Genomic DNA, 26,304 nt, shown 5'->3' with positions numbered 1-26,304 from the left:
AAGTGTCATTTCTTCAGTGTTTTCACATGAAAAAATAAAATAAAATATCTACAAAAATGTGAGGAGAGAGAGAGAGAGAGATTCCATTTGAGTTTACAACATGACCACACATGTTGCAATCATGAAATAATGGAATAAAATAATAATTTGGAACAGTAAATCTTACAGGCCATGGTGATTTCTTTATTATGCATCGCTATGTTTAGTGATGGATATTTGAGAGCAGTATGTATAGACAAGAGGTGGTAACAGAGCCTTCCTATTCTCACTTACCTCACATTATTTCGGCCAGAACATGCTCCATTACGCTCTATAGGTGTGTCACACAAGGCCAGATACCAGCAGCAAAGATGTAAACAAGTGATATATATGCAATTTATGACCAAGAGTGTGAAAATAAACAACCCCAGCAAATCACTTTACAGAACAGGGAAATAGCAGACGCAAATCACAATAACTGTCTAAGGTCAATTACTAAGATAAAATTATATGTTTGAGACTATTAGGTGTGCAGATCTGAAACATATGCAGTGCGGGTCCTGTGGAATATCAGACAGAAGATGACAATCAGAGATGCTCGAGAGAGAGAGAAATCAAGCAGCAGTCAGCCAGATTACCTTCCGCAGCGGCAGCACAGAGCACATGAATGGAGGAGGTGGGTGGAGCCAATCTGGAATAGGCGTGGAGGAGGACAAGGAAGATTCTCCTCTGCTCTGCATTCTGGGTCCTCTCCTCAGGACGTCACTGGTTGCTAGACGCCAGTCGGCTGGCCATCCTAGCAACCAGTGTAGCTCAGACTAAAGCGGCCACCGCCTGGCGGAGGAACGAACTGGTCTGTACAGCCCGACGGAGGAAAAAACTGTACAGCTATTAGCCGCCGCTCGCCCGCCCGCCCCGTGTGTTAGTTCATACATGGCGGCCATTTATTTTCAACATCTTTGACCTGTTTCCGGCCGAAATGGGATTGGCCGTGATTGCAGTGTGACTTGCAAACTACTTCTCTAATAGAAGTCAATGCAAGCCGCTCTGAAGTCGCCCCAAGTGGTGCAGGAACCTTTTTTCTAAGTCGGAGCGACTTGAGCCCCAGTGTGAACCAGGATAAAGATTACAATTCACTTTTTTTAAAAAAAAGAAATAAATAAATGCACATCTTTTTGCAGGTAAAAAATGTGCAGTTTTTTTTTTTTTTTTTTTTTTAATGAAGTTCCACAGTTCTCAACAGCGCCATGGTAGTTCATTGGGAACTACAACTTCAAAGTCTGTTGGTAGTTGTAGCTTCCCATTCACTGAATACTGTATATGAGTGATGCGGCTGGATGGGTCAGGCTTTGCACTGCCGCATCTTTTTTGATTTGTGGCAGCAGACCCAGGTAGGAGATCCCTGGTCTGCTGTCACAACGGGGATCATGGGGGCTCAGGGGCAGCTGCAGCACAAACATGTTGCATGTTACACCCTGAATACGTGTGTAACATGTTAGAAAAGGTAAACTTATCCTTTAATTTCGACTTACTTTGTACATCCTTGGCCTAGTAGAGCTCCATAGGGATCATTGTGAAGACTAAAGCTGGCTATAGATAATTTGAATCATGTATGCGCAGACTGAATGTACCAAAGCTGTCTTCATGAACCACGCATAATACCAGTGGTGAAGCTAAATGAAAAGGAATACAAATTTTGCGCTGTTATGAAATTCAATGTGTGTTGGATAATCACTGTGTTCTCCCGGCGGTGATGGCTTCCCCCGCCCCGCTACCAGGAGAACACAATGGCTTCATGGGTGGTGTTCCCCCATCAACACAGACAGGAATTGAGCAATTTTCAAAATCGCTCTGCCTATGGCAAGCTTTAAGCTTAAGTATGCATGTTTTTAATTTGTTTAATTCTTTTTTTTCTGCTCAACTTGCAAGTTGAGCGGAAAAAAAAAAAGACCCTGACAGATCCCCGCTTACACAAAAACAATACGTGATGCAGGGACACCCCCTGCCAAGCTATTGTATTCTGACATAGGGGAATCAGAAGGGTGGTTGTAGATTTTTGGAAAACAATCTTCTAAATGAACAGTGTAAAGAAGAAAGTTTTAGTCTCTTACCCTTTTTGACATGCAGAGTTCTTCACTAGGGGATGTCCACTGTAATGCTCTACCTGTAGCTTTGTGGTGTTCTGTTTTCATTGTACCTTTTATAGGCTATGAATATAGTCACATAGGGGAAGAGAGCTCTGATAATGTAATGGGACACGGATTTACAAAGAAGTAAAGACTGCTGGTGTCTAGAGACATGGAAGCTGTGGTGGTACAAAGGGCCCTTTGTCATTTTGCATTTTTAATGTTTGTTTTTAATTTGCTTTACACCTGCTGCCTGTGTTCTTCTGGCTCAGTTTCAGCATTATATTCTGTGCTTTCCTCCTGGGTATCGCAAAGCATGAAAGCAGAGGGAAATATGGTGCTGCTTGAAGAGCTAATATTCCTTTTTGTGCTAATATGACCTTGTTTTTCTCCTCAGGTGCTGCACACACTCCCAAGGCAGACTGTTTGCCGCATTTTGGGGAGAGACAATTCAAGACACTTGTTAGATGCTGCAAAGGTATTAATAGCTTCATCCAATTCTGAAAGCTTGGGGATAAGATGGGAAACACATAGAGAGCATTCACCATTTTATTCTGCCTATTCTGCAACATTTTGCATAATGTCTTGTTTTATGTGCTTGGAGAAAGGTACATCCTCTGCCTGCAGAACAATTAAATGGATTGTGTGCTAAATTTGATATAATGTTTCACATCTGTGTTAAACGGCTTATGTAAAAATACACATGCACGCATATAGAATATACTATACACATTGGGGCTGATTCATTAAAACTGGGAAAAAGAAGGCTATAGTATAATTGGAGATGTTGCCAATGGCAAACCAGCCAGTGCAGAGATGAAGAGATTTGCTGGCAGCCACGCACCATTTCTGGTCATGCAATTAACAATTAAAAGCAGCCTCAGCTCACTTCATCTTAGCCACTCTCCAAATCATGAATAATAGAAGGGGGGTACCTTGCCAGGAATGCCCCCCCCCGGCAAAGTACTTTTGTCCTTATGTTAATGATGACTTGGGCCTCTTCCCCACAACCTTGGTGTGGGGGTGTAGGGAGGTTACCCCCCCTCACGTGACTAAGTAACGGGTACAAAACAATCTGGTTTAATTATTCACAAAAGAAAAATCCAGAAATAGTAAAAAAAAACCTACATTATGAAAAAAGGCCTTTAATAAAAATAAAACGCACAAAATAAAAATAGTAATTAAATAGTTAGCCTACAGTATGTGTACCTGTCCCGTCTCAATGTTCCGAGCCATGCTGCTACACATCCTGACACACTTGGCGATCACTGTGTTTTTACATTCGATATTATAGCGGGAATATATTGGGTGACATCTCCCCGGGGGGGGGGGGGGGGGACCGAATGCCAACCCAGCTGGGCAGGTTTATGGTGATGTCACAACCATCCCTGCTAAGTTCAGTGGGGTAGGGAATGCTCAACCCATACAGTAAGCAGGTGGCTGTTGGTGTTCCCATTGTGTTTGACTGAGTTCACCTGCGGAGCTGGGGAGAAAAATGAAACATGTCTGCATTTCTCTGTCCTACAGCTTTCAACTGCCAAGAAGTGCAAACAGGACACACAGAAAACCATTGTTTACTGTGTGCCCTCGCTGAGAGCTGTGTTTTTCTTCTCTAGAAGAACGCAGCTCTCTGCTATAGTTTCAAGTGCCCCTTAATATATAACTAAAGGCAACATTATTTTCCTTTTTTAATTTTAGATCAAGTGGGGAGGGATTAGAACAGCTGTCATGTTTTTTTTTTTAATGCAGTCTGGCCCCTGTTATGGAGAGTCGCCTTCTCTGTTTTTGTCATGTTTACCATTTTTTTTTTTTAAAGTAAAATAAATTGTCAGAACTGTAATAGATGAGAGATCTTCCAATGGACACATTAGCTTTGGTGACAACTTTGGACTTCCTAACTATAAAGAGATGTTCTCTCACTTCCTATTTTGGCTTTGGGACAGGAAGTGAAGGGAAGTCTCTCCAAAAGTCTAAAAACCTGACTGGGGTTTTAACCCCCCCCCCCCCTACTCTTTCCAAAATGTAAGAAAGTTTTGCCTTTTGGTTCTGCTTTAAATATATTTCTAAGTATTTTTACATTTTTGCTCCTCCTTCCTGAAACAAATCTTAACTTGAAAACCACAGAGGATGTATGACTTTCTAATACCTTTCCTTTACATCTGTGTTGCCCAAATGGTGGCCTGGGGGCCCAAATGTGGCCATTTGCTTGCTTTTTTCTGGCCCTTGGGGCAATGTTTCATCCTCTGACACCAACATTGGGGTGGAATTCCTCCCAATGACACAAACGATGGGGCACAATTCGAAATAAAAAAATGCAGCGCCACAAGAATATAGTTAATATAAATCGTGAAATCTAGTGAAGTGAAATATACGTGAATTAAATAGATAAATAATTGAGAATTCAAAATATATATATATATATATATATATATATATCAAAGAAATAAATGTCACAATAAAGTGCACATGCTGATTGGTTATGTGACGATAAATATTCTGAGTGATGACCATAATTTAATCAAACAATGTGCATAGTCCATAATCAAAAAGATGAATGATATCTTTCGTGCTGTGCAATTAAATCAATCAGGTGCTGGTGCTTCAATATCATAAAGTGACTCCGTGCATTAATGAAAATGCTAGCCGCTCACCTCCCAGTTTGGCTCACAGATAATGAGCCAAACACACTTTGTGCACTCACAAGTGCTATTCGGCAATGGGAACGTCACCTCCTCCTTTCCTTCTCTGGATCAGGGTGCTTTTAGTGGGATGTAATGGTCAGCCCTGCTGTGTCCACTGACACAGTGAAAGGAAATACTGGTGTCCCCTCCTTTAAACTCCTCTCTCCACAGTCATGGTCAGGTGCATGTATAAAATAAACACAGCGATCTAATGCTCTCCGTTTTATAAGATGTATTGAGGTAAACCATGATTAAAAACTCACATTAGCTGGCACTAAGCTAGTGCAGGCATGGACAGCGGGATAGGTATGCTGCGGCGTGTACAGGCTCCTCCTCCGTACGAGTTACGCCAAATCCACGACTTCGTCAGCAGGGGGCACAATTGCTCTCAATGACACCAAAGATGGGGCATTTGTTTACTTCCACTGATGCTGGGACATTTTCTACTTCCATTGACCACAGTCCGCCCCCCCCCCCCCCCTAAAGTCTGAAGGACCATAAACTGGCCCCTTTGTTTGGAAAGTTTGGGGACCCCTGCTTTACACAAATAAAGGCATTTACTTTTTATTTAGTTGTATCTTTTACCAAGGATGATATATACCTATAAAATTGTGTTCTTTTATTGTAGATACTATCAGGATGGCCTAATACTCATATAAGATCATGCTGGCATGGGAATGCAGGAGGTGGACTTCACACAGATCCCAAAGATGGGGTAAGAAAACAGCCATTTTTAGTATACATTCACCTTAAATATTCTTACCTAAATTCATTTTCTGTGTCCTTTTTTACTTTTTATGTGCAGTTGTGGGTGCCAAGCTATCAATTAGTGGTATTTACTGTGGGCCTCTGTGCCCTAATTCATAGTTGCCAATCAGATTTCAGCAGATCAGGTCTTGCCTCAGAAAAATTTATACTGGATCTGGATATCTGAATTTTCCCAGTTTTGGGGGGCATAACAATAAAGCCAAGTATTACATCAGTTTTGTCAACAGCTGTTTAAAACGTGTCTGATCCCAAGAACAAGAATTAAAGTTACCCATCCTGAGATGTGGTGGCTGCATTCCTTTCCTTTTTGTAAACTTGTTTTCCTTTACTTTTACCTAGTGAAATTTGCAGTAACAAGCTTTCTTCTGTATATGGGTGACAACGTTTGCTCACCATACTGTACTGTATATACAGAAGCAGTGTTGTCACACTAGGACAGGACTACAAAATGCCCACCCTTTTCAACATTACATAGCATGTGTTTTATAATCCAAAAAGCTAGCAGGGAACAATGCATTTCATAGGAGTGCACCACAGGCAGCCTGGCAAACTATTAACTCACAAGATTCCTGGCAGAATCAAAAGGTAATTTCTCTTACGTCCTCTGCCAGACGCAGATCTCAATGCTTCTTCACTAATGGGTTATGCGCCATCTACAGGAGTAGACTAGGCACTGAAAAGTTTTCACTCGACGCTCCTATAGGGGCTGTCCCTTACAACATAACCCCAGACACGCTGTGCTCTCAAATCAGTTTCTTGCTGTCTAGTTTAGGAGTAGGACCTAGGTTTCCTGCTGGGACTTCGGTCTCTGTTTTTATTTTCTTTTGAGAATGTTTGTTTATTTCTCTTTACTCACTATCACTAGCTAATGTCAGGGGGATCCTCCTGGTGAATTACAAGTGACAGCGGGGCTGGGGTTTAGCACTAGATAATCTAGATCCTTATGGTCTACCAGCCTACCGGCCAACGAGCGTGAGCAGGTTGTGGTCCGCTCAGGCCTCGCCACGACAGAGTCTCGGTGGATGGGGACGAGCCTGTGATCGGAAGCGTCACCAGGACGCATCGACCTGGAACACTCTGAGTCGTTGCATACCCCTTTTGGCTGGCAGCACCCCCACTCAGGGTGGGAGGTGAGCTGTTTCGGAGTGGAGCCTCCCGGTCCATGGTATGGCGAGTGATGCAATGTCCCCTGTTTCCCTGCGACAGACCTCTGGGGGGAGGGGGGAATGTGGGCCCACTCCTGGGGATAACAGGGCTACGCTTCTCTGAAAGATCCCCCCTGGCCTGTCAGGCGCTATAGTGGCATCTGATGCCTGGGGGGGGGGGGGGGGAGTATTGAGGATGTTAACTTGTTTCTCGGGGTTCCTTTTTAGGGGGATTCCCACGATGGCCTCATTCCTGGGTTTTCTGAGCACTGGGCGCCGTTTTCGGCCGCCATTTTGAGGTTGTGGGCATAGGCCGCTCTGTGTAAGGGCAGCAGCCATATTCCCTCATGAGTGCTTTGGCGCCATTTTCGGCCGCCATTTTACGTGACTTGGTTTTCTTCTCTTTCGGGGGTGACTTTTTGTCTTGGGGATGAGCTCCTATTGTTTTAAGTTGAGCTCTTTTGTTGCCCAGTTGGCTTTTTTTTTAGCCTGGGGTATAGGTTCCCATCCCTCATGCCTACACTGCTTTGGGACGTCCCATTAGTGAAGAAGCATTGAGAGCTGCGTCTGTCAGAGGATGTGAGAGAAAACTGGATTTTTGTAAGAACTTACCGTAAAATCCTTTTCGGAGTCCTCCGACAGATGCAGCTCCTGCCCCTCTATTTTGGGATTGGTTGTGTCTTCTTTCACTGCTTGCTACGAAACTGATTTGAGAGCACAGTGTGTCTGGGGTTATGTTGTAAGGGACAGCCCCTATAGGCGTGTCGAGTGAAAACTTTTCACTACTTAGTCTACTCCTGTAGATGGCGCATAACACATTAGTGAAGAAGCATTGAGAGCTGCGTCTGTCAGAGGACTCGGAGAAAAGGATTTTATGGTAAGTTCTTACAAAAATCCAATTTTTTGTACTTAGGCTGGGCATGGAAGGAGTTATTTTCTTGGCAGTGTTGACAGGTGTATCCTTTCTGTTGAGGAGCCATTGTGTTCTCCGAGCAGGGGGAATTATCCCGCCGGGAAAGCAGGTGCAACAGCTGCTAGTAATAATTGCATGTAAAATCCGGCAGGCTGGTTGTACTCAATTGATCAATCGATCAACTTTGATACATTCAGCCTGCCCATACATGGTTCGAATCTTGGTTGGTCCCTGCTAAACTAGCCGAGATTTGAACTGTTTGTGGTCAGCTTTACTGAGCACATACATCAAAATACTTTCAATAGAATATTTTTGAAGCAAGTAAGAGATGTTCATTGTTCAAGTTTTTTACATATGGTAACAACATATGAAATTAAAAGCTTAGGGACCAGGAAAGGCTAGGATTTCTTCACTTTTAAGCCATGTTAGCTTTTTGGTAGCATCAGCTCTGGAAATAATATTTTGGCTCTATTGTGTAGCTTGGTTATTAGAAATAATGGAATATCCTCTTCTGCTGTATTCAGTAATTATGTGGCAAGAGAAAATTTAACAGGCTGCCATTCATAGACCCAAAGGTCCAAAGCGACAGCAAGGAGTGCGTCACTGCCATTTTAATGACCTTTAAATGACAGAAATTCCGAGACACAGGATCCCCAGTATATTGGTTTAGAACTGCAGACCATTTAAAAGGTGATATTAAATGCTATTCCTAACCAAACCTGGATGTTGCTTTAGTTTAACTGAAATTGACATTTTCAATATGCAGTACATGCTGGGTTTGAGAAGTCAGAAATTGTAGTAAAATTAAGATGTGGCTTGTAACAATGTTACTTTTTTCATAAGCTATGCCTAATCCACTACATTGTACTAAGTATTTGCTTAATAACAATTCACTAAAGTTTTACAGCGGAATGAATCCAGGTCTGGGAAATGTGATTGCTGGAAGGAGGAAACTCCAGGAAAAACACATGTGGCAGATAGGCATAATGGCCTATTGATGTTGCAGCAAATATGTTGTGAAACTGAACAAAGATGTGACAAAAAATCTATCATCTAAAATATCACAAAGAATCAACAAATCTCCAGGAAAGCATAGGTAGAACAGTTTGAGTGTACAGTATATACAGAGTATACATTCTATATTAGCCAAGTTGTATGCAGTGTAATATGGCTATAAGCAGAACAATTAGAAATAAAAGCTGAACTAAAATGCAATGGGAACCTCAGGGAGCCGTAGCACAGCACAAGATGTCTCATAGAAGGTGAGGCATCTGAGTGGGAACTTGTGATAAGTAGCCATCCAGCAGTTGGGTGCAGTTGGGGCATAATTCAGCATCCCGAATGGTTTGGAGAGACTTGCTAGTGGTCAGTCCAACACTTGTCAGCTAATTTTAATAGCAGATGAAAGAAGGCTAGGACATGTTTCTTATAGAAACGTTAGGCACCTATTTTTTGTGCTTTCTTTTTTTGCATTTTGAAAATTGCATTACTGGCAAACTCTTCAAACCAGTGAAATTGTTTATTTATAACAACACACTTGTAAATGGGCAAATTCTCACCTTTAAAGTGGTTACAAAGGTAGAAGGGTTTTTTTTTTTTACCTTAATACAGAGAATAGAAAGGTAAAAATCTATGTGTAATTTCCCAGCCCTTCGCTTATACTTGCCTGAGCCCAATCTTGATTCAGTGCTGTGCCTGAGAGCAGTGGCTCTCTTTCCTCGCTGGAAATTGAGGCAACAGCGGGAGCCAATTTTTAGATGAGATGGTTGCATTAGTTTTCTTTTTTAGGCCTCCTTTCTTCTATTTTTATCTGGTGATTCAGCCAGTAGGTCTGTTGTTTTTTTTTTTAAAAGAGTAAGCTCTCTTCAAGATGTATCAGTTTACAAGAATGGGACAAACCTTTTACCACTGTCAGGGGTGCTTACAATGAACCTTTATTCCAAAAGGAAAAAAGAAAAAACGGTTTGCTGAAACTGATTATAGTGCTGGAAATTGGTTTCGGTTTGTTAGTGTTTCTAAATCTGCTGTGACCTAAACTAAATCTGCAGGTGCCGATCAAGGCTCCACCAGGTCCTCTTATGTAGCAACCGCTTGGGGTGCAGACAAGGACACAGCTTGTCCCAGCTCTAGGCATCTAATGGAAAAGGGAAAAGTCCTGGAAATCGCACATCTCTGCAAAACCCCTTAAGAAGGTCAAAGGGCACTGAGCTTGGTGGGTGGAGTGAAATGCGTTGGAAGCATGGCCTGTCGGTGCCCAGGCTGAAGCTGTCATGCAGAAATATTAAGGATAGTGTTTTGCAAAAAAAAAAAAAAACTATGCTATATTTAAAGGGATAAAGCCGCCAACATTTAACACTAGGGATCAACCGATTATCGGCAAAGCCGATATATCGTGGGCCGATACGCACTTTTCCCGATATATTGGAGTCGGCCCCGCAGGTTACCGATATTTCGGGAAAGTGCTTGTAACGGATGATGCCTACATCTAGAGGCATCACCCTGGTACCGGCGTCCATAGCCGACGGTCGTCTGTCCTGTAATGACAACCATTGCAGCTGAGAAGCCGCTCGGCTGTCATTACAAATAGTGGGAGGGGATATCCCCCCCCTCTTCCCGCCACCTTCCGCTGGTCTCCGTTCCCACCGAGAGACCCAGGCAACCAGCCTGCATGGCCGCTGAAGACCCGATCAAAGCTGTATTCGGCTCTGATCGGGTCTCCATGCAAAAAACCGGAAGTGATGTCATGAGTGATTAAAAAAAAATGACAGCATGCAAAACAGCCAAACTTGGCGTTTTGAATGCTTTTAAGTGCAGAGGAGGGGTTTGGGATCTTTTAGACCCTCAGATCCCTCTACGAACGTACCTGTCAAAAAAAAAAAAAAAGGACATTTTTTTTTAATGTATAAAAATATTGGCCGATACCGATATGCATTGGCCAAAATATCGGTATCGGCAGCGAAAAACCGATATCGGTCGATCACTACTTCCCCATATTTATGTATGCATACATGAATTAAATAGTAAAATGTGGTGCGCTGTGTATACTTTAAAATAATTTAACTGTTAAGCTAAATGCAGTTCATTCAAAAAGTGCTCCAATTTGTAAAACTGTGCATACATGAAATAAATAGTTGAAACGTGCCTCTCTGTAGATCCCTAAATCAATCAAATTCAAGAAATCAATAAATTAAACGAATGAAATGAAATAAATTTCATTTAAAAAAAGTGCTTCAATATACAAAACCGTGTTCTATATCCAATTTATAAAGTGCATCAATTTCCTATAAGTAAGGGTTATATTAATCCATACAATAGTGTTATATACGTATGATTACAAATAGTTAGTGCAGTACATCCGTGGTAGTAATTCATTAGTGCCGTGCTTGCATGCTTCTATGTATCCAAATGCTTCTCTCAGTGATTTTTTGAATGCTTCATACATGTGCTTATGAAATACACTTGTGCTCCCCTATTAGATGTGTCCTCACCTGATGGTATGTGACCCAACAATTAAATTCTTCATATATCACTTTTTGTCCTTCAAGGACTAAATCAATAGCTATCCACTAATCTTTCCCACTGCCACCGCTATGTCTCCTTGGCTCTTGCACCCAAACCATAAATATAAGGAAAGGAACGCCAATAGTGCTTATATCGTAAACTGCAATTGCTTTTTATTAATTCAAAGAGTACTACTCACATTAGTCTGGTGCTCCAGTGTAGAGCCCTGCGCGGGGCTGTTTTATTAAACCCGCACCCGCCCAATCTATGACCAGGACTGCCTGCACCCACAATGTTTGTGTTCCACTCCCACCCCCTATGTTGGTGTCCACTCATGCCCGCACCCGTAATGTTTGTACACTTTTGTACATTTATCGCAACTCCATCACGTCCCTATTAAATATTTTAGCCCTCTGGATGTGCCCTAATATGTACTGTAGCTTCTGCTACATAAGGAACTCCTGTATTATTAATATTTTAGCCCGCTGGATGTTTATACAGCAAGCTTCAGCTACTTACAGAACGTCCCTGTGATGTAATACTCTATGTACCGCGCTGAGCCAATCATGGCAAGTGGTGTTTTCGATTAATGCATACAAAGCCTGCTCGGATTGACAAAGGTTGTGTAAGCCCGCCTCAGCCAATCCGAGCAGGCTTTGAATGCATTAATAGAATACACCACTTGCCGTGATTGGCTCAGCATGATACCTAGAGTATTACAGCACAGGGATGTTCTGTAAGTTGCCAAAGGTACTGTATACACATCCAGTGGGCTAAAATATTTTATAAGGACGTTCTGTAACTAGATGAAGCTACAGTACCTAGCGTATAGGACGCCAATGGTATCTTTTTTTATAATAAAAAAGGCTATCTTTTTTTATTATAAAAAGTCATCTTATACGCCGGAAAATACAGTACACCAAATCGCACCGTTCTCCGCGAGTCTCCCGCAAAATTTTGTGACCGCCCACTCCCACCCGCAGCAGAGGTAAAACCGCTCGCTTCCGCGAGATTAGCGTTGGGTCCCGCGGGAGCCCAAAAACCCAATGCAACCCTCTACTCCAGTGTACCTCTTTTAACAGCATTTAAAATCTCTCTATAGTTGTGACACTGCATTTGCCTATGGTCTGTATGTTTGTCTCAAATTCAAGCACCGTGGCGTCCGGTTGCCCCTCCCCTACACGTTATGCCACAGGGATACATGGCTTCCTCGTGGGGGATTCCCTGTCGTACACCTTCATTGGGGGTTTTGCAGATATGTGCACCTTCCAGGACTTTTCTCCTTTCTCTTTTCCATTAGATATCTAAATCCGCTAGTACATTTAATACTACTCCCCTACAACTGACAAAGCTGTTGTCTGCTGGGCCCCCTGTGCTCTTTCATCCAGATTGGAGGCACTCTAATACAAAGGGTGTTTTTACTGGCCAGATCACCAGATGAAAACAGAGGGAAAAAATTCACAAAAAACAAAACTAATACAATAATGCACCACATCTAATACTTGGTAAGCTGCAGTATATTAAATTTTTTGGTTTTGGGTTTTATAATGATTTCTTCAACCTTTAGCAATATGTTACATGTCACACTCCTATTTGGAGTGTAAGATGTTGCCAAGCACTCTCCCCCCCCCCCCATCCCCCCCAGGACAGTTTATAGATTTTCTTCTCCCTCACAGCTCCTGTCACTTTTAAAATCAATCCCAGAGATCTGTGGATGAATGAACTACAAGTCCCAGCTTCCATCACAGTAGACAGTTTTTTTTGATCTTTTGCTTTTAAGGGCAGAGGAGAGATTTGGGGTCCGGGTTGGTGAACACATACGTAGGTCACGCCTACATACGTAAACCATGTTTGCACCACACGAGAGCAATAATTCTAGCACTAGAACTCCTCTGTAACTGGTAACCTGTAGAAATTTTTAAAGCGTCACCTATGGAGATTTTTATGTATCATATTTTACTGCCAGTTCACGACTGCACGCAATTTTAAAGCATTACAAGTTGGGTCTCCATTTACTCAGCGTAACATCATCTTTCATATTCTGCACAAAATTGGGGTATTTATAATGTTTTTTTGTTTTCAAATTAATTTAAGTGTATTTTCTAAATAATTTTTCAGCAAAAAATACAGATTTTTACCACAAATGTAAGAGGCATGGTCAGCAAGTAGTTAAGGTGTACTTATTCTTTAAGAGTGAGAAGCGGCTTATGCTGCAAACCAATTTAATATACATGACAGGGGTTCTGAAATCGTGGTAATTGACACACAGAAATGTTTATTTATAAATAAGTTAAATCTTTTAGGTATTAAACAACCATTCCTTGTGCTTTTGGAAGTAAAAGTTACCAGTGAACATGCAGATTTCATTTTGTACTGCCGCTAAGCATCCACCTTTTGCATGTACCCCTCAAATAGGTCATTACATTGACTGACTACATCTGTTAATAACTATATGTAGGTTGCATTGGATGAAAATGACCGTTTATTGTGTATAGATAACATTTCCATCATCTGTGTCTGCATGCAGCATGATATAGATTACAAATATGTTTGCAAGGTTGGCTGTGCAGTTTGCCCTACAGTATTTACGATTTGTGAACCTGTGCCGTGCAGACAGAAATACCTATTTCACAATATTGTCTGCCTCCCCCCTTCCCAATCACAATCTTGACTTATCCTGACTAGCCTGTAGCAATGTATAATTACATACACTCTCTCTTCATAGGGTTCTTTTATACCGTCACAGCATCCCTTCCACTTCCAGCTCCTCATGTTTCTCATAGACCTGGTACCAACTGTGCTTGGATACAATAAAACTATTTATGCATATCCTTACTCTTTTAACTGCGATGAGAAGATGGATTTGTAGCTAAAAGCTGCCACAATGCCCTTCTGCTTTTTCTTTCTCATCCAATTACAGATGAGCATAAATGTCTCATTTTGTTACACTTTTTCAGTTTTTTTTTCCTGTTTTTAATCTTCAAATGGTCTCCTTTTTGTTTTTTTGGTGCTTTTTTAAATCTGGATTTCTTTGTGGAATGTGTTAATTATGAAAGCACTTATTTTGGAAATCTTGGAGCATGTGGAGCAATTATTTTAAAGACAGGCTTAAATCCATTTCAAATTGTAGATGTTTATGATTGGAAGCAATGCTTTTTTTCTAATTTATGTAAGAAAAGGCCCTAATGTGTCTGACACAGACACAAGTAATATACGTATCATTTTGTGTGTTGTTAGATACAGTTAGGTCCATATATATTTGGACACAGGCACAATTTTCATACTTTTGGCGCTGTATGCCACCTGAATAAATTTAAAATAAAACAATCCAAATGAATTTGAAGTGCAGACTTTCAGCTTTAATTCAAGGGGTTGAACATAAATATCAAGTACAAATTTTAGCTACTGCAACCGTTTTTATTCACCGCCCCCCCCCCCCCCCATTTTCAGGGGCTTAAATGTAATGAATCCTTTACTGGGAATGACTGCCTGAAGTCTGGAACCCATGGACATTACCAAAGGCTGTGTTTCTTCCCTTCTGATGCTTTGCCAGGCTCTAACTACAGCTGTCTTCAGCTGTTCTTTGTCTGTGGGTCTTTCTGTCTTTAGTTTTGCCTTCAGCAAGTGAAATGCATGCTCAATTGGGTTGAGATCAGGTGATTGACTTGGCCATTGCAGAATATTCCACTTCTTTTCCTTCAATAGCTCCTGGGTTTCTTTTACAGTGTGTTTTGGATCATTGTCTATCTATACTGTCCAATCAACTTTGCTGCATTTGGCTGAATCTGGGCTGACAGTATGTCTCGAAACACTGCAGAATTCATCTGGCTGCTTCTCACTTCTGTCACATCATCAATAAACACCAATGACCCAGTGCCACTGGAAGCCATGCATGCCCATGCCATCACACTGCCTCCACCATGTTTTACAGATGTTTGCTTTGGATCATGAGCTGTTCCAAGCCTTCTCCACACTTTTTTCTTCCGGTCATTCTGGTACAGATTAATCTTAGTTTCATTTGTCCAAAGACTGCTTTTCTAGAACTGGCCTGGCTTTTTTAGATTGTTTTTTTTTTTGGCAAAGCCTAATCTGGCTTTTCTATTCTTCAGGCTTATGAATGGTTTGCAAATTGTGGTGAACCCTCTGTATTTGCTCTTGTGACGTCTTTTCTTGATCATAGACTTTGACAATGATACACCCACCTCCTGGAGTGTGTCCTTCACTTGTCTATATGTTGTGAATGGGTTTTTCTTTAACACAGAGAGGATCCTGCAATCATCCACCACTGTTGTCTTACGTGGATGTCCAGGCCTTTTTATGTTGCTGAGCTCCCCAGTGTATTCTTCTTTCCTCAGAATGTACCAAACTGTTGATTTGGTGACTCCTAATGTTTTTGCTATCTCTCTGATGGATTTGTTTAGTTTTTGAAGCTTTACAATGGCCTGTTTCACTTGCATGGGCAGCTCCTTTGAATGCATGATGTAGGTTCACAGCAATAGATTCCAAATGCAAATACCACACTTAGAATCAAGTCCTGACCTTTTACCTGATTACCTTTTTTACCTGATTACCTTTTTAAATAATAAGAGAATATATGTAAAATAAGAAAATATATAATCCTTTATACCGGAATAAAACTGGCAGCATTCCAGCATGCATGGACAGTTACACAGTTTAAATTTCCACAAAGCTGTAGCTGATGAACACTGTTTAGTACACTTTGCATAGCAAGCATAACTTTCTATTTAAAATACAGCAACCAAACCTAATCGTAGAAGATCTGCAGGCAAATTACTAATTGTACAGCTCAGAGACACATTTTTGCTCTGTTTTATAGGATGCAGGAATTGCATATTTTTTGTTGTGGGGTAGTTCTAGGATTTTTACCTCCAATATAGCCCATCTTTATGGGTTTCTAAGACCCCCAAATTGTGATCATGGTAAACCAAGCAAACAGCTAAACGTACTGTTAAAATGCTTGCGTAAGAACTGCTTTAGCGATCAAGGATGTGTCATTTTGTTTAGCCATCGTTTTGATTTACACTCCTACACTCTAAATAGCCAGGATGGTATTTTAGTTTTCCACTTAAGTTTATTACCTTCCTGTTCAACGGACAAAGAATCAGAAGAGCTCAAACATCTACTTGCATGGTCAAACTGCTGTACAATATTACAAGCGTCTTCTTCCGTCATGTGTCTCCGGGTTTTCCTCCAAACATTGTACCATGTAAGCCATTGTCGTTCCTAACTCTACCCCATTTTACTCCAAAGTGTTTTTGTTTGTGTCCCTGTTAAAAAGTTTCCTACACCTGAAAGCTCTCTAATAGGCACAGCGATAGCAGTAAATGCAGTAAAAGTTCTAATCCTAAAGAAATCAGAAGTGTTGACATCTGCTAAATGACCCTGTCAGTAACAATGTTATGGTGCCATCCTGGATACTTACTTGGAGCCTGCTTTTACAAATTGTGCTGCAATGCACTTTTAAAGTGTTAGGCTAAATTTACCTGTGGCAGTGCTTGTCGCCCCCTTTGAAAAGCTTTTGATGGGGGTGAGGAGGTGATATGTCTCCTCCCTTCTGTCTGTTTTAACCCTGTAATTGCTGTACCATTATGCTGCAACTGCATGCATTACAGCCAAAGCTTTGCGACCATGTCATGTCTACACCCCCATTCGACTGGCTTTGCATCTCAACAGGGAGTGGTGAAAAACCACCTGTTTTTACTGCCCTCAGTCACAAGTGTAAATTGGTACAAAGTGTGATTTTTATTCCTTTGCTGAGCCAAGTGAAAAGAAATTTTACGTTTTGTATGTGGCGTTTTGAAATGTAAATTACATTGGGAGGAAGATTCTTTGAAAACACACATTATTTGGATGCAACAGCCAGGGAAGGAGCTAACTGAGCAGAACTGTGCTTGGTAAGCTGCTTTGAAGGCCAGGGGAGACAATGTTTTTTTCTTTTTTGGTAATAAAAAAATGTAATGTTTTAATACATTTTGTTTTTTGTTTTATTTTTCATCACACGTACAACATGTGACAATTAAATTCCTGGAATGGACTGTAAAAAACTGTGCAGGAACATTGCTGTGGTGAAGAATCCACTTGTCGGGCCAGAGTTCCAGTCTTTTCCTCCAAACAGAGTCCTGTATCCTATTCAGAATTTTCAAGTAACAATGTTGGACCATATTCTGTCAACTCGCAGTAAACTATCCCCTTGTGATCAAAGGAACACACTAGCATGAGTATACAAGGATTTGTACTCTGCCCACAATTCCATTCTTTCTTTTGTTTTTGGCTGCTCACTTCTTGCTTCATTGTGGACATCTTCCCGCCCCTCCTTCAATCACCTTTGCTATTCAAAAACGCTTGATTTCTTCATGGAATGTTCACCTCTTGCCTGTTGTAACAGAGCTAAAGTTGAACTAGCACTTTTGCCAATTTCCTCTTAAAATTTGATGTTAGACCACGGCTCCAGATTCCTGGCACTCGTTTTCCACCAACAGCGCAATGCGCACACTTGTTATTTCTTCTACTACTCCATAAAGACTGAGTCAACTGTTTTTGCGACCTGGCAAGTGCAAATTAGAACATGTCTGAACACGTTTATGTGTGAATGGCGTACCCGCCACCATAGTGCTGCGCTGCAGGCATTTTATTCATTTGTCACACCTTGTATACTGTATATTGATGTTGTTGCACATATAAGTAAAAAAAAAAAAAAAAAATGTGCCTGAAAAGGTGTACTTGTAAAAGAAAAAAGTGAATGGTAAACAATTTTTTTCAAAAAAAAGGTCAGGTGCTTTCTAAAGCACAAATGGGTATTTTGGTGATACCGGCAAATTTGTAATTGAATTTAAACATGCTTTTTCATGTGTTTGGTGCAACCTGTAAGAAATGATTGCTGAAAATCGTAAGCCCTTTTTTCCTCAACAGCAGTTCCGTGTTGACCGCCATTTTCTGTCCAACAAGGTTAAATTTAAAATTTGCATTAAAAACAGTTGTCCTAGAAGCATTAGGCTTTCCCCCTCCTTGCCATGCTTAATCCTGAATTTCTTCTTTAAATAGGTTGTACTCTTTTTGAAGAGCTCATTTGGGAACCTCTGCAATACACGTTTAACCTTTAAATATAGTCTTGTGCTCTATAGCTTAATGGACTCATAATGCATGATTACACAAGTTTAGAGCCAGCCCTGTTAAATGAAGTGGTGACATTTTACGCGCAGTTAAGCAAGCTAGAACAATTCTCGAGCTTTTAGCTGTGAATTCTCTGCAGTGTGCACTGAAAAAAATCCAGCTTACATTGTAGATTAAATTTACAGAAAAGAGTGTTGCTTTTTTGTATCACCAATAATTGGTCCTGTCAAGCACACTAACCAGAAGGGAATCAAAGTACTGGAGATGCAGTACAAACACTCAAGGTGTGATCTGTCCCTTCCTTTACTGCTTGACTATTTTGTCAGAAGTCAGTGGATACATACCTTCATCTTTTAGGTTCACAAACTATCTTGTACATGCCAATGCCAAGTCAGCAACCTGATCAGTGCTGTAAAGACCCATTTGTGCTGTTTTTTTTTTTGGCCTTTTGGTTTCTACACATGGCAGTATGTTTTGGGTTATTGCCATGCTGGAAGACCCATCCACTATCTATCTTCAGTGTTCTGGCTGAAGGAAGAAGGTTCGCGTTAAGATTTTACAATACATGGCCCCATCCATTGCCCCCTCAATGCGGCAAAGTCAGCCTGTAACTTTTTTTTTTTTTTTTAATCCAGCCTGTACCTTTTAACAGAGAAACAGCCCATAAGTATAATGTTTCCACTTCCGTGCTTGACTGAATGGTGTTCTTAGGGTCATAGTCAGCATTTTTTTTTTCCTCCAAACACTGCGAGTTGAGTTAATGCCAAAGAGCTCAATTTGACCACAGCACTTTCTCTATATCCTTCTCTGAATTATTTAGATGTTCATTGGTAAACTTCAGATGGGCCTGTACATGTGTCTTCTTGAGTAGGAGGACCTTGTGGGCGAATCAGGATTTCAATCCATGGTGGCGTATTGTGTTACCAATAGTTTGTTTGGTGACTGTGGTCCCAACTTCCTTGAGATCATTTATTTAAAGCTCCTCCTGTGTAGTTCTGGGCTAATCCCTCACTTTTCTCATGATTATTCTTGCCCCATGTGGCGCAGTCTTGCATAGGGCTCCAAACCGAGGACAATTAATGGTTATTTTGTATTTCTTCCATTTGCGAATAATCGCTCCAACAGTTGTCTCCTTCTCACCAAGCTTCTTGCTGAGGGTCTTGTAGCCCATTCCAGCCTTGTGCAGGTCTACAATCTTGTACCTGATGTCCTTTGACAGCTCTTTGGTCTTGCCCATGATGGTGAAGTTTGAATGGAAGAAAACGATTCTGTGGATAGATGTCTTTTATACACATAACGAGTTGACGTTTGGAGCACCTTCTTAAATTGACCAGACTAATCTGTGTACCACATGAACACATACTGTAGCCAGTCGGTGGGAGCCAGAATTATTGTTGGTTGGTAGCGGGTCAAATACTTATTTTACTCACTGAACTGCAATTCCAATTTATAGCATTTGTATAATGTGTTTTTGCTATATTTTTGGTTGATATTTTGTCTCTATCATTTAAAATACACCTATGATAAAATTGATAGACCCTTAATTTCTTTGTAAGTGGGCAAACTTACTGCAGGAGGTCAAATTAATTATTTTTCCCCACTGTATTTGAAAGGAAACTACAATTGGGCTTTAAGATACTTTGGTATGAACATATCCCTAAGGAAAGTAAAAATCACCGTTTTCACTGAAGTTATTTATATGAATCCATTGCAAATTATTTTCTGTCTTTTGAAGACTTCCACATCAACAGCAGTCATTAGGCATTTTTTCCCTTTGTAACCAAAGCGTATCACGCTAGTGGCTAATAAGAGGAAGGTCATTGATAGAACTGTGCATCATCAAACTGGCTATGGGAGAGCATGCATGGACATTTGTTTCTAAAGGAACACATCTGTATTAATATAGCCTTGTACAACAGTATGGTGGCCAGTGGGACTATAGATAAACCTTTCTGAAACATGGGAGCTACCATTGCTGGCTTATTTTTGAAGTTGAAATCTCAAGGGCAGTTATCTTCATCTATTCTTCACTAACTGGTTTGGACAAGTATGTGCATACTGAGTGTCAGGATACCTAATATGTACATGCTTGTTCTGGGACATTGAATATCCAAGTACTGAAGGAAGAAACATTATGATGGATTCAGAACATGTGCCTTCCAAATGAAGTCAGCAATACCAGGTCCCAGTGTTTTGCTTCTTATATACAGGAGCCGCTGTCCGTGGTCCTGAGACACAAAAAAATGCAGATGTCAGAATGTCAGCCAGCGATCCCAAGATACTTAGAATATTGTTCTTGGGTTTACTCTGTATGCCCAAGGTCCATAGTGGCCAGATCCTTGCAATAATTTGTCAACCACAGGCACCCTTCAGTGGTGCTATTAGACATGAGTCTACTGTGCTAAGCCAGCTCATACATTATTAAAGCGACACTATACTTGGCTTTAAAAAAAAGTGATTCAAGTATGTATTCTTAACTCAAAGTATCTTCTATTGGTCCCACTTTATATAGGAATGTAACAACCTTCTCTCGTTTACTCCTAAAATGGCCTAGAGATTATGGGATTTTTACTTCGCATAGAGCACTTGACCATATATCATTGCACTGCTTGTTCCAAACAAATGGAAGTGAGAGGGAAAATTAGATGCTCAGGATCTCAAGCAGGATGTTCCCTTGAGGCAGAAAAACACATTAAGCCCCCTTTCTCTATCGCTCATTGACAGACGTAGTCCTCGGTGATACAGCACCTTCGGGTTATGTTGCCTCCACAGGAGTAGGACTAGACAGGAAATAAAATGCTCTGGCCACACCCTAGGGGCAGTCCCAGAGGGTATATCCTCTCTCTCTCTGCCTCAGCAAATCAGTTTTTTTCTGTCTAGTCAGGAGTAAGGACCTAGATACCTTGCTGGGATCTTCGGTCCTGGCAGGATTTTTTTCTTGGAAAATAATTTTTTAAGACAGCTTTTTTTCTCCAGTGTTCCTGTGAGATCTTCAAGCAAGAAAGCTGAACTGGGCGACGGGCTGGATGTTGAGATCCAGTGGTCACCCCAGTTCAGCCTACGAGCGCGTGCAGGCCCTAGCTCCGCGCTGGGTCGGCCGCGACATAGTCCCACTGGACGGGGACTGACCCTGCGAGTTAAACGTCTCGCTGAAACGCCAAAGACCATGAGTCACGGCGCCCGTATTGGTCGACAGCCCTCCCACCCCGGTGGAGAGGGGTACTGTCAGGAGTTGGCGCCCGCCTGGTTCCGGTATGGTGAGTAGTATGTTCCCCCCTTTCCCCCTGACGGGTCTTGTGGTGAACGCGGGCCCCTCTCTGTAATGGTAAGGATGGGTTCCCCTCTATCCTATAACATGTCACAGATCCCCCTAATTGAGTGTGATTTTTGTGTACAAGAAGCCAGGAGGCTTGGTTTGGGAGCTGACAATCTAATTGTAAAGATGTGTAAATGATTGTAGTCAGTGGCAGTACTAGAACTTTACTGTGATAGTATAAGGTATCCTACCTGTCAGTAGCCACAGGGCGATGTCTATACATGTATACTGCATTCCAGATCATTCCTCCAGCTAAGCAGCGGACCGCATACGGCCCGCTAGGGTCCGGTACCTCCGACCACGCTGACCACCATGAGGGTGAAGGGTTGTGAGGCCGAGATCCTTCTGCAGACATGCCGCTATTCTGTGCAGGCCGCCGCCATTGTCTGGTAGATCGCACGAGGCCGCCATTTTGGTGTAGCCTCGTGTCTCCAGCATGGGGGCGGCCATGTTTGAGGTGACTCAAACACCTCATGGAGCCAGGGGGAGGAGCCGGCAGGCGTGTTAAGGGGCGGAGCCGCCTCTTTTACTCAGGAAATAGGGCCAAAGACCTCCTGTCTGTAACAAGACAAGCACTGAGCAAGCTGATGAAAACTTCTGTGCATCAGGGATGAGCCTTGGGGTCTGTCTCTCTCTCTGTGGGGTCCAAAAAGGCAGGTAACACTGAGGGGCACTGTTGCGACTGGGGGACACAAAAAAAAAAAAAAAAAAAAGTTTTTTTTTTTTTTTTACTTTGTCATTTCTTGTCGCTGGCAAGTGTCTTGTATAATCATTGACCCTGCCGCATAGGTATCCCCACCTGATCCCCTCAAGGTGGCCGCAGGACCCTCCAGTACCCCACTTGTTTTTAATGCATTATCGGCAATTTTGGAGTCTTTGGTATCCCGGGTGGAGGTGGCCTGTCAGGGACGGGGGTCAAGTAGCGACCCCCGCCTACCCCTATTGTTTATCAGATACTTCAGATACGGATTCGGAACTGGTCAATGCAGTTGCAGGTCCCTCTTAGGGGGCTGTTGTCTCAGGTAATATCTCCTCAGCAGTGAGGAGCACGTTTCTGCCTCCGCCATAGCACAAGAGTGGTGGATGCACTAGTTGTGTCCGTCCGGGAAACCTTTAGTCTTGAGGTTACACCGGCAGAGGTAGCTGAGACTGAGATTCCTTTTTGGTACTTGTTAGCCTACCAAAAGGGCGAAGGATTTTCCTTTACCCAAATGGGGTCGTTTTGAAACGAACCCCTGTTATTTCCAAACGCATGGCTAGGTGCTATCCATTTGAGGAATTCCTCTTTATAGGATAGACGGTACCACCTGCTGTCTTGCCACAGACTGTTAGGATAAAAAGACCTCGTAACTAACGAGGACCTTCCTTTTCTGCTCATATAGAGTTGTTCGTTCCGCGAGGGCGGGCGATAAGGCGAAACCCTCCAAAGCCCCTTTAGAGGGGTTTCAAAGGGCGCTGGTCGGGTAAACAAAGAGTCCGGCTCAGCCAAGCCTGAAGAATATAGCCTGATGCGCCCCTACCCATCTCTGGGGTGGGGGGGGGGGATGTCTTCACCGGTTTCTGGAGGACACAGGATCGAGTTTCGATCACTTCCACCGGTGCGATTCTGCCCTTCTAACATTGAACGGTTTCAGGGGTTCTATTCGAACCTATTCACAATGCCCAGGAAAGAGGGCAAGGTGCGTCCAAACCTGGACTTGGGAAAAAATAGAGTCCATCCGTACAGTGGTGGCCTCCCTGCATAAAAGAGATTTCCTGGCGTCCATAGACATATAGGATGCCTATCTTTATATCCCCATCATCGCAGGACATAAGCGTTTTTTCGCTTTCCCAAAGATCATCCCTGGTTCCCACCAGGAGACTGAACTATCTGGGCCTAAGGTTGGATACATCCTGGGCAAGAGAGTTTCTCCTTGCTGGGAAACTCCAGAAGGTTCAGTCAACGATTCGGATGTTGCTGTCCGTCAATTGGCTGGGACTGATGGTGGCCTTCTTAGAGGCAGTACCGTATACCCAGTCTCATACCCGAATTCTCCTGAAGGAGATTCTTTTTTAATGGAATCAGAATTCCGATTCCCTGGACAATCGGATCCGGTTGAGCGAGCGGACCAGGAAGTCTCCGATGCTCAACCAGGGGAAGTCATTTCTTCCGATAGTATCCAGATTACCAATAAGGGTATCGGAATTGAGAGCGATCAGATTTTGTCTGATTTACTGGATCGAGCAGCTCTAGAGCAGCCCGATTCGGATCCAATCGCATATGGCCTCTTCATCCAGAGGTTTTTTCCCTAGCTGTCCCTTCATTGGGACATCCCGGATGTGGATCTGTTGGCACCTTGGCCTAACAGGAAGGTGCGGAGGTTTGTAGCTCGTGCCACGATCCTCTAGCGGATGCAGCAGAAACACTGATCGCCCCGTGGGGGCAGTATCAGCTACGGCATGCCTTCCATCCTCTCAAGTTGCTGCGGGAACTTCTTCGCAGGATAGAGGTGGAGGGAATTCCAGTTATTCTGGATTGACCTCGTCAAGCCTGGTACGCCGACTTGGCGAGGCTATTCGCGGACGCTCCTTGGAGACTTCCTCTCAGGGAGGATTTGCGGTCTCAGGGACCGATCTTCCATCTTGCTTTACAGTCGCTGGCTTAATGGCCTGGCCATTGAGACCCAGGTACTGAAGGACAAGGGAGTGTCAGCTTCAGTTATTCCTACCTCCAGTTAAAGCAAGGAAAGCGACTTCCAGCACATGGAAGTCTTATATTGCATGGTGTGAATCTATTGGATTTTCCCCACATACCTATTCGGTGACCCAAATTTTGGTCTGTCTGCAACAAGGGGTTGAGCAGAAACTATCCTTGAGCACGATCAAGGGTCAGGTTTTCGGCGTTAGCAATCTTCTTTCAAGAAACCTTTGGCTAATCATTCCTTGGTGCGGAATTTCATCCAGGGGGTGCGACATCTGGCTCCGCCAGTGCGCGCACCCTTACCGCCTGGGATCTTAATTTAGTGTGGTTGGTTCTTCAGAAACTTCTCTTTGGAAATATTAGGGAGATTCCCTTGCTTACTTTCCCAGAAGGTGGCCTTCTTGGTGGCCATTACTTCTCTACGCAGGGTGTCAGAACTGGCCGCATTATCCTGTCGTTCCCCAGATCTGGTGGTTCATAGGGATAAGGTGGTTCTTCTTCCGAATCCATCCTTCCTTCCTAAAGTGGTTTTCGTAAGACCGACTCACTTTTTGTGATCATGGATAGCCCTTGAAGGGGGTTGCCTGTGTCTGCCGCGACCATATCTACATGGATCAGTCAGACGGTGGTACAGGCTTATTCTATTAAGGGTCGGAATCCTCCGTTCCCTGTTAGGGCGCACTTCACTCGAGCGCTCAGTACTTCCTGGGCCTTTCGCCATCAGGCGTCAGTGGTCCAGGTATGTAAAGCGGCCACCTGGTCGTCGGTACATACCTTTACAAAATTTTATAAAATTGATGTGATGGCATCGGCGGATGCCTCATTTGGCCGCAAGGTTTTGCAGGCCGCAATTTGAGGAGACCGGTGGTCTACCTCGAGGGTTTTTTTCTGTTTGAAAATTTTTTTGTTGAGTCTCATCATTAAGGATGAGCATTGTAAACTTCTAGTTGGCACCGGTTGGGCCTTCTAGATTTGGATTTGATTTCCATTTTCCCACCCCTCATTTGTGATACTGCTCTGGGACTTCCCGAAGGTGCTGTATCACCGAGGACTACGTCTGTCAATGAGCGATAGAGAAAAATGGATTTTTGTAAAATCTTACCGTAAAATCCTTTTCTCTTAGCTCATTGACAGACGTAGTACCCGCCCCTCTGTTTTTTTGAGTTGGGTTGGGTTAAATTCTCTAAAGACTGCTTTTATGACATAACTGATTTGCTGAGGCAGAGAGAGAGAGGATATACCCTCTGGGACTGCCCCTAGGGTGTGGCCAGAGCATTTTATTTCCTGTCTAGTCCTACTCCTGTGGAGGCAACATAACCCGAAGGTGCTGTATCACCGAGGACTACGTCTGTCAATGAGCTAAGAGAAAAGGATTTTACGGTAAGATTTTACAAAAATCCATTTTTCACACTTGTGCGACTTGTCCTGTGACTTGGGACTGCAATGTACCCCATGATTTCCAATGAGTACCATTCATATCTGTGTGACTTCAAAGTGGTCCCTGCACTACTTTGGTCTGACTTTAATGCGACTTTAGGTCCATAGACCTCAAGATTACACAGGCATTGCTTCAAGTCATGTGACTTTCAGGTCGTATAAGTGTGAAAGAGGCCTAAGAATGATTTAATGAAAAAATAGATCACGGGGGCCATTAAGTACTGGATGTGTATTGGTTATTTTTGAAGAATAAGGATATTGTTTAGCGTCAATTTAATACCTGCATTGTTGCTCTGTTTGGGGGGGGGGGGGGGGGGGATTAAATTTATGTAAGTGCATGTTTTGTTCCAGATTGAAATGCCTGTACTAAACAGAATTTGTTATAAACCTCTAAAGACCATAACCTTATTAAATATTAGTACTGAAATGCAAAAATTATCCAATTAGTACAATATCACTGCTGCAGAATCACTTATTTTATTTTGTCGTCTTCCAACAGCTAAAGGAGGTGGCTTCAAAGAAAATCTTAAAAGCTATGTTTTCTCATGTGTGGCCCAAAGACCGGCCTGATTTACGAGCAAGAGTTGCTTTATCCCTTGGGCTTTTAGCCTGTGCAAAGGTAAGTGA

The 26,304-nt window shown here is 42.6% G+C and overlaps 2 protein-coding genes across 2 annotated transcripts in view; one reads left to right on the top strand and one right to left on the bottom strand.

Moving 5' to 3' along the window:
* ABCB7 (ATP binding cassette subfamily B member 7) overlaps positions 1-26,304 on the top strand; it is a 267,277-nt gene that overhangs the window by 96,764 nt on the left and 144,209 nt on the right. The window contains exons 2-4 of the mRNA XM_082262773.1: positions 2,503-2,583; positions 5,415-5,501; positions 26,177-26,296. Of these exons, the coding sequence (XP_082118899.1) occupies positions 2,503-2,583; positions 5,415-5,501; positions 26,177-26,296 (288 nt within the window). The remainder of the gene's footprint in view (positions 1-2,502; positions 2,584-5,414; positions 5,502-26,176; positions 26,297-26,304) is intronic.
* The window catches only part of RPL7A (ribosomal protein L7a), a 475,634-nt gene that overhangs the window by 441,975 nt on the left and 7,355 nt on the right, over positions 1-26,304 (bottom strand). The window lies entirely within an intron of this gene.

The sequence above is a fragment of the Pelophylax lessonae genome (assembly GCF_965119305.1).
Source record: "Pelophylax lessonae genome assembly, chromosome: 7".
In the NCBI taxonomy this organism is placed as follows: Eukaryota; Metazoa; Chordata; class Amphibia; order Anura; family Ranidae; genus Pelophylax; species Pelophylax lessonae.
Note: the sequence above shows the minus strand (reverse complement) of the source record. Positions and strands in the feature narration are given on the sequence as shown.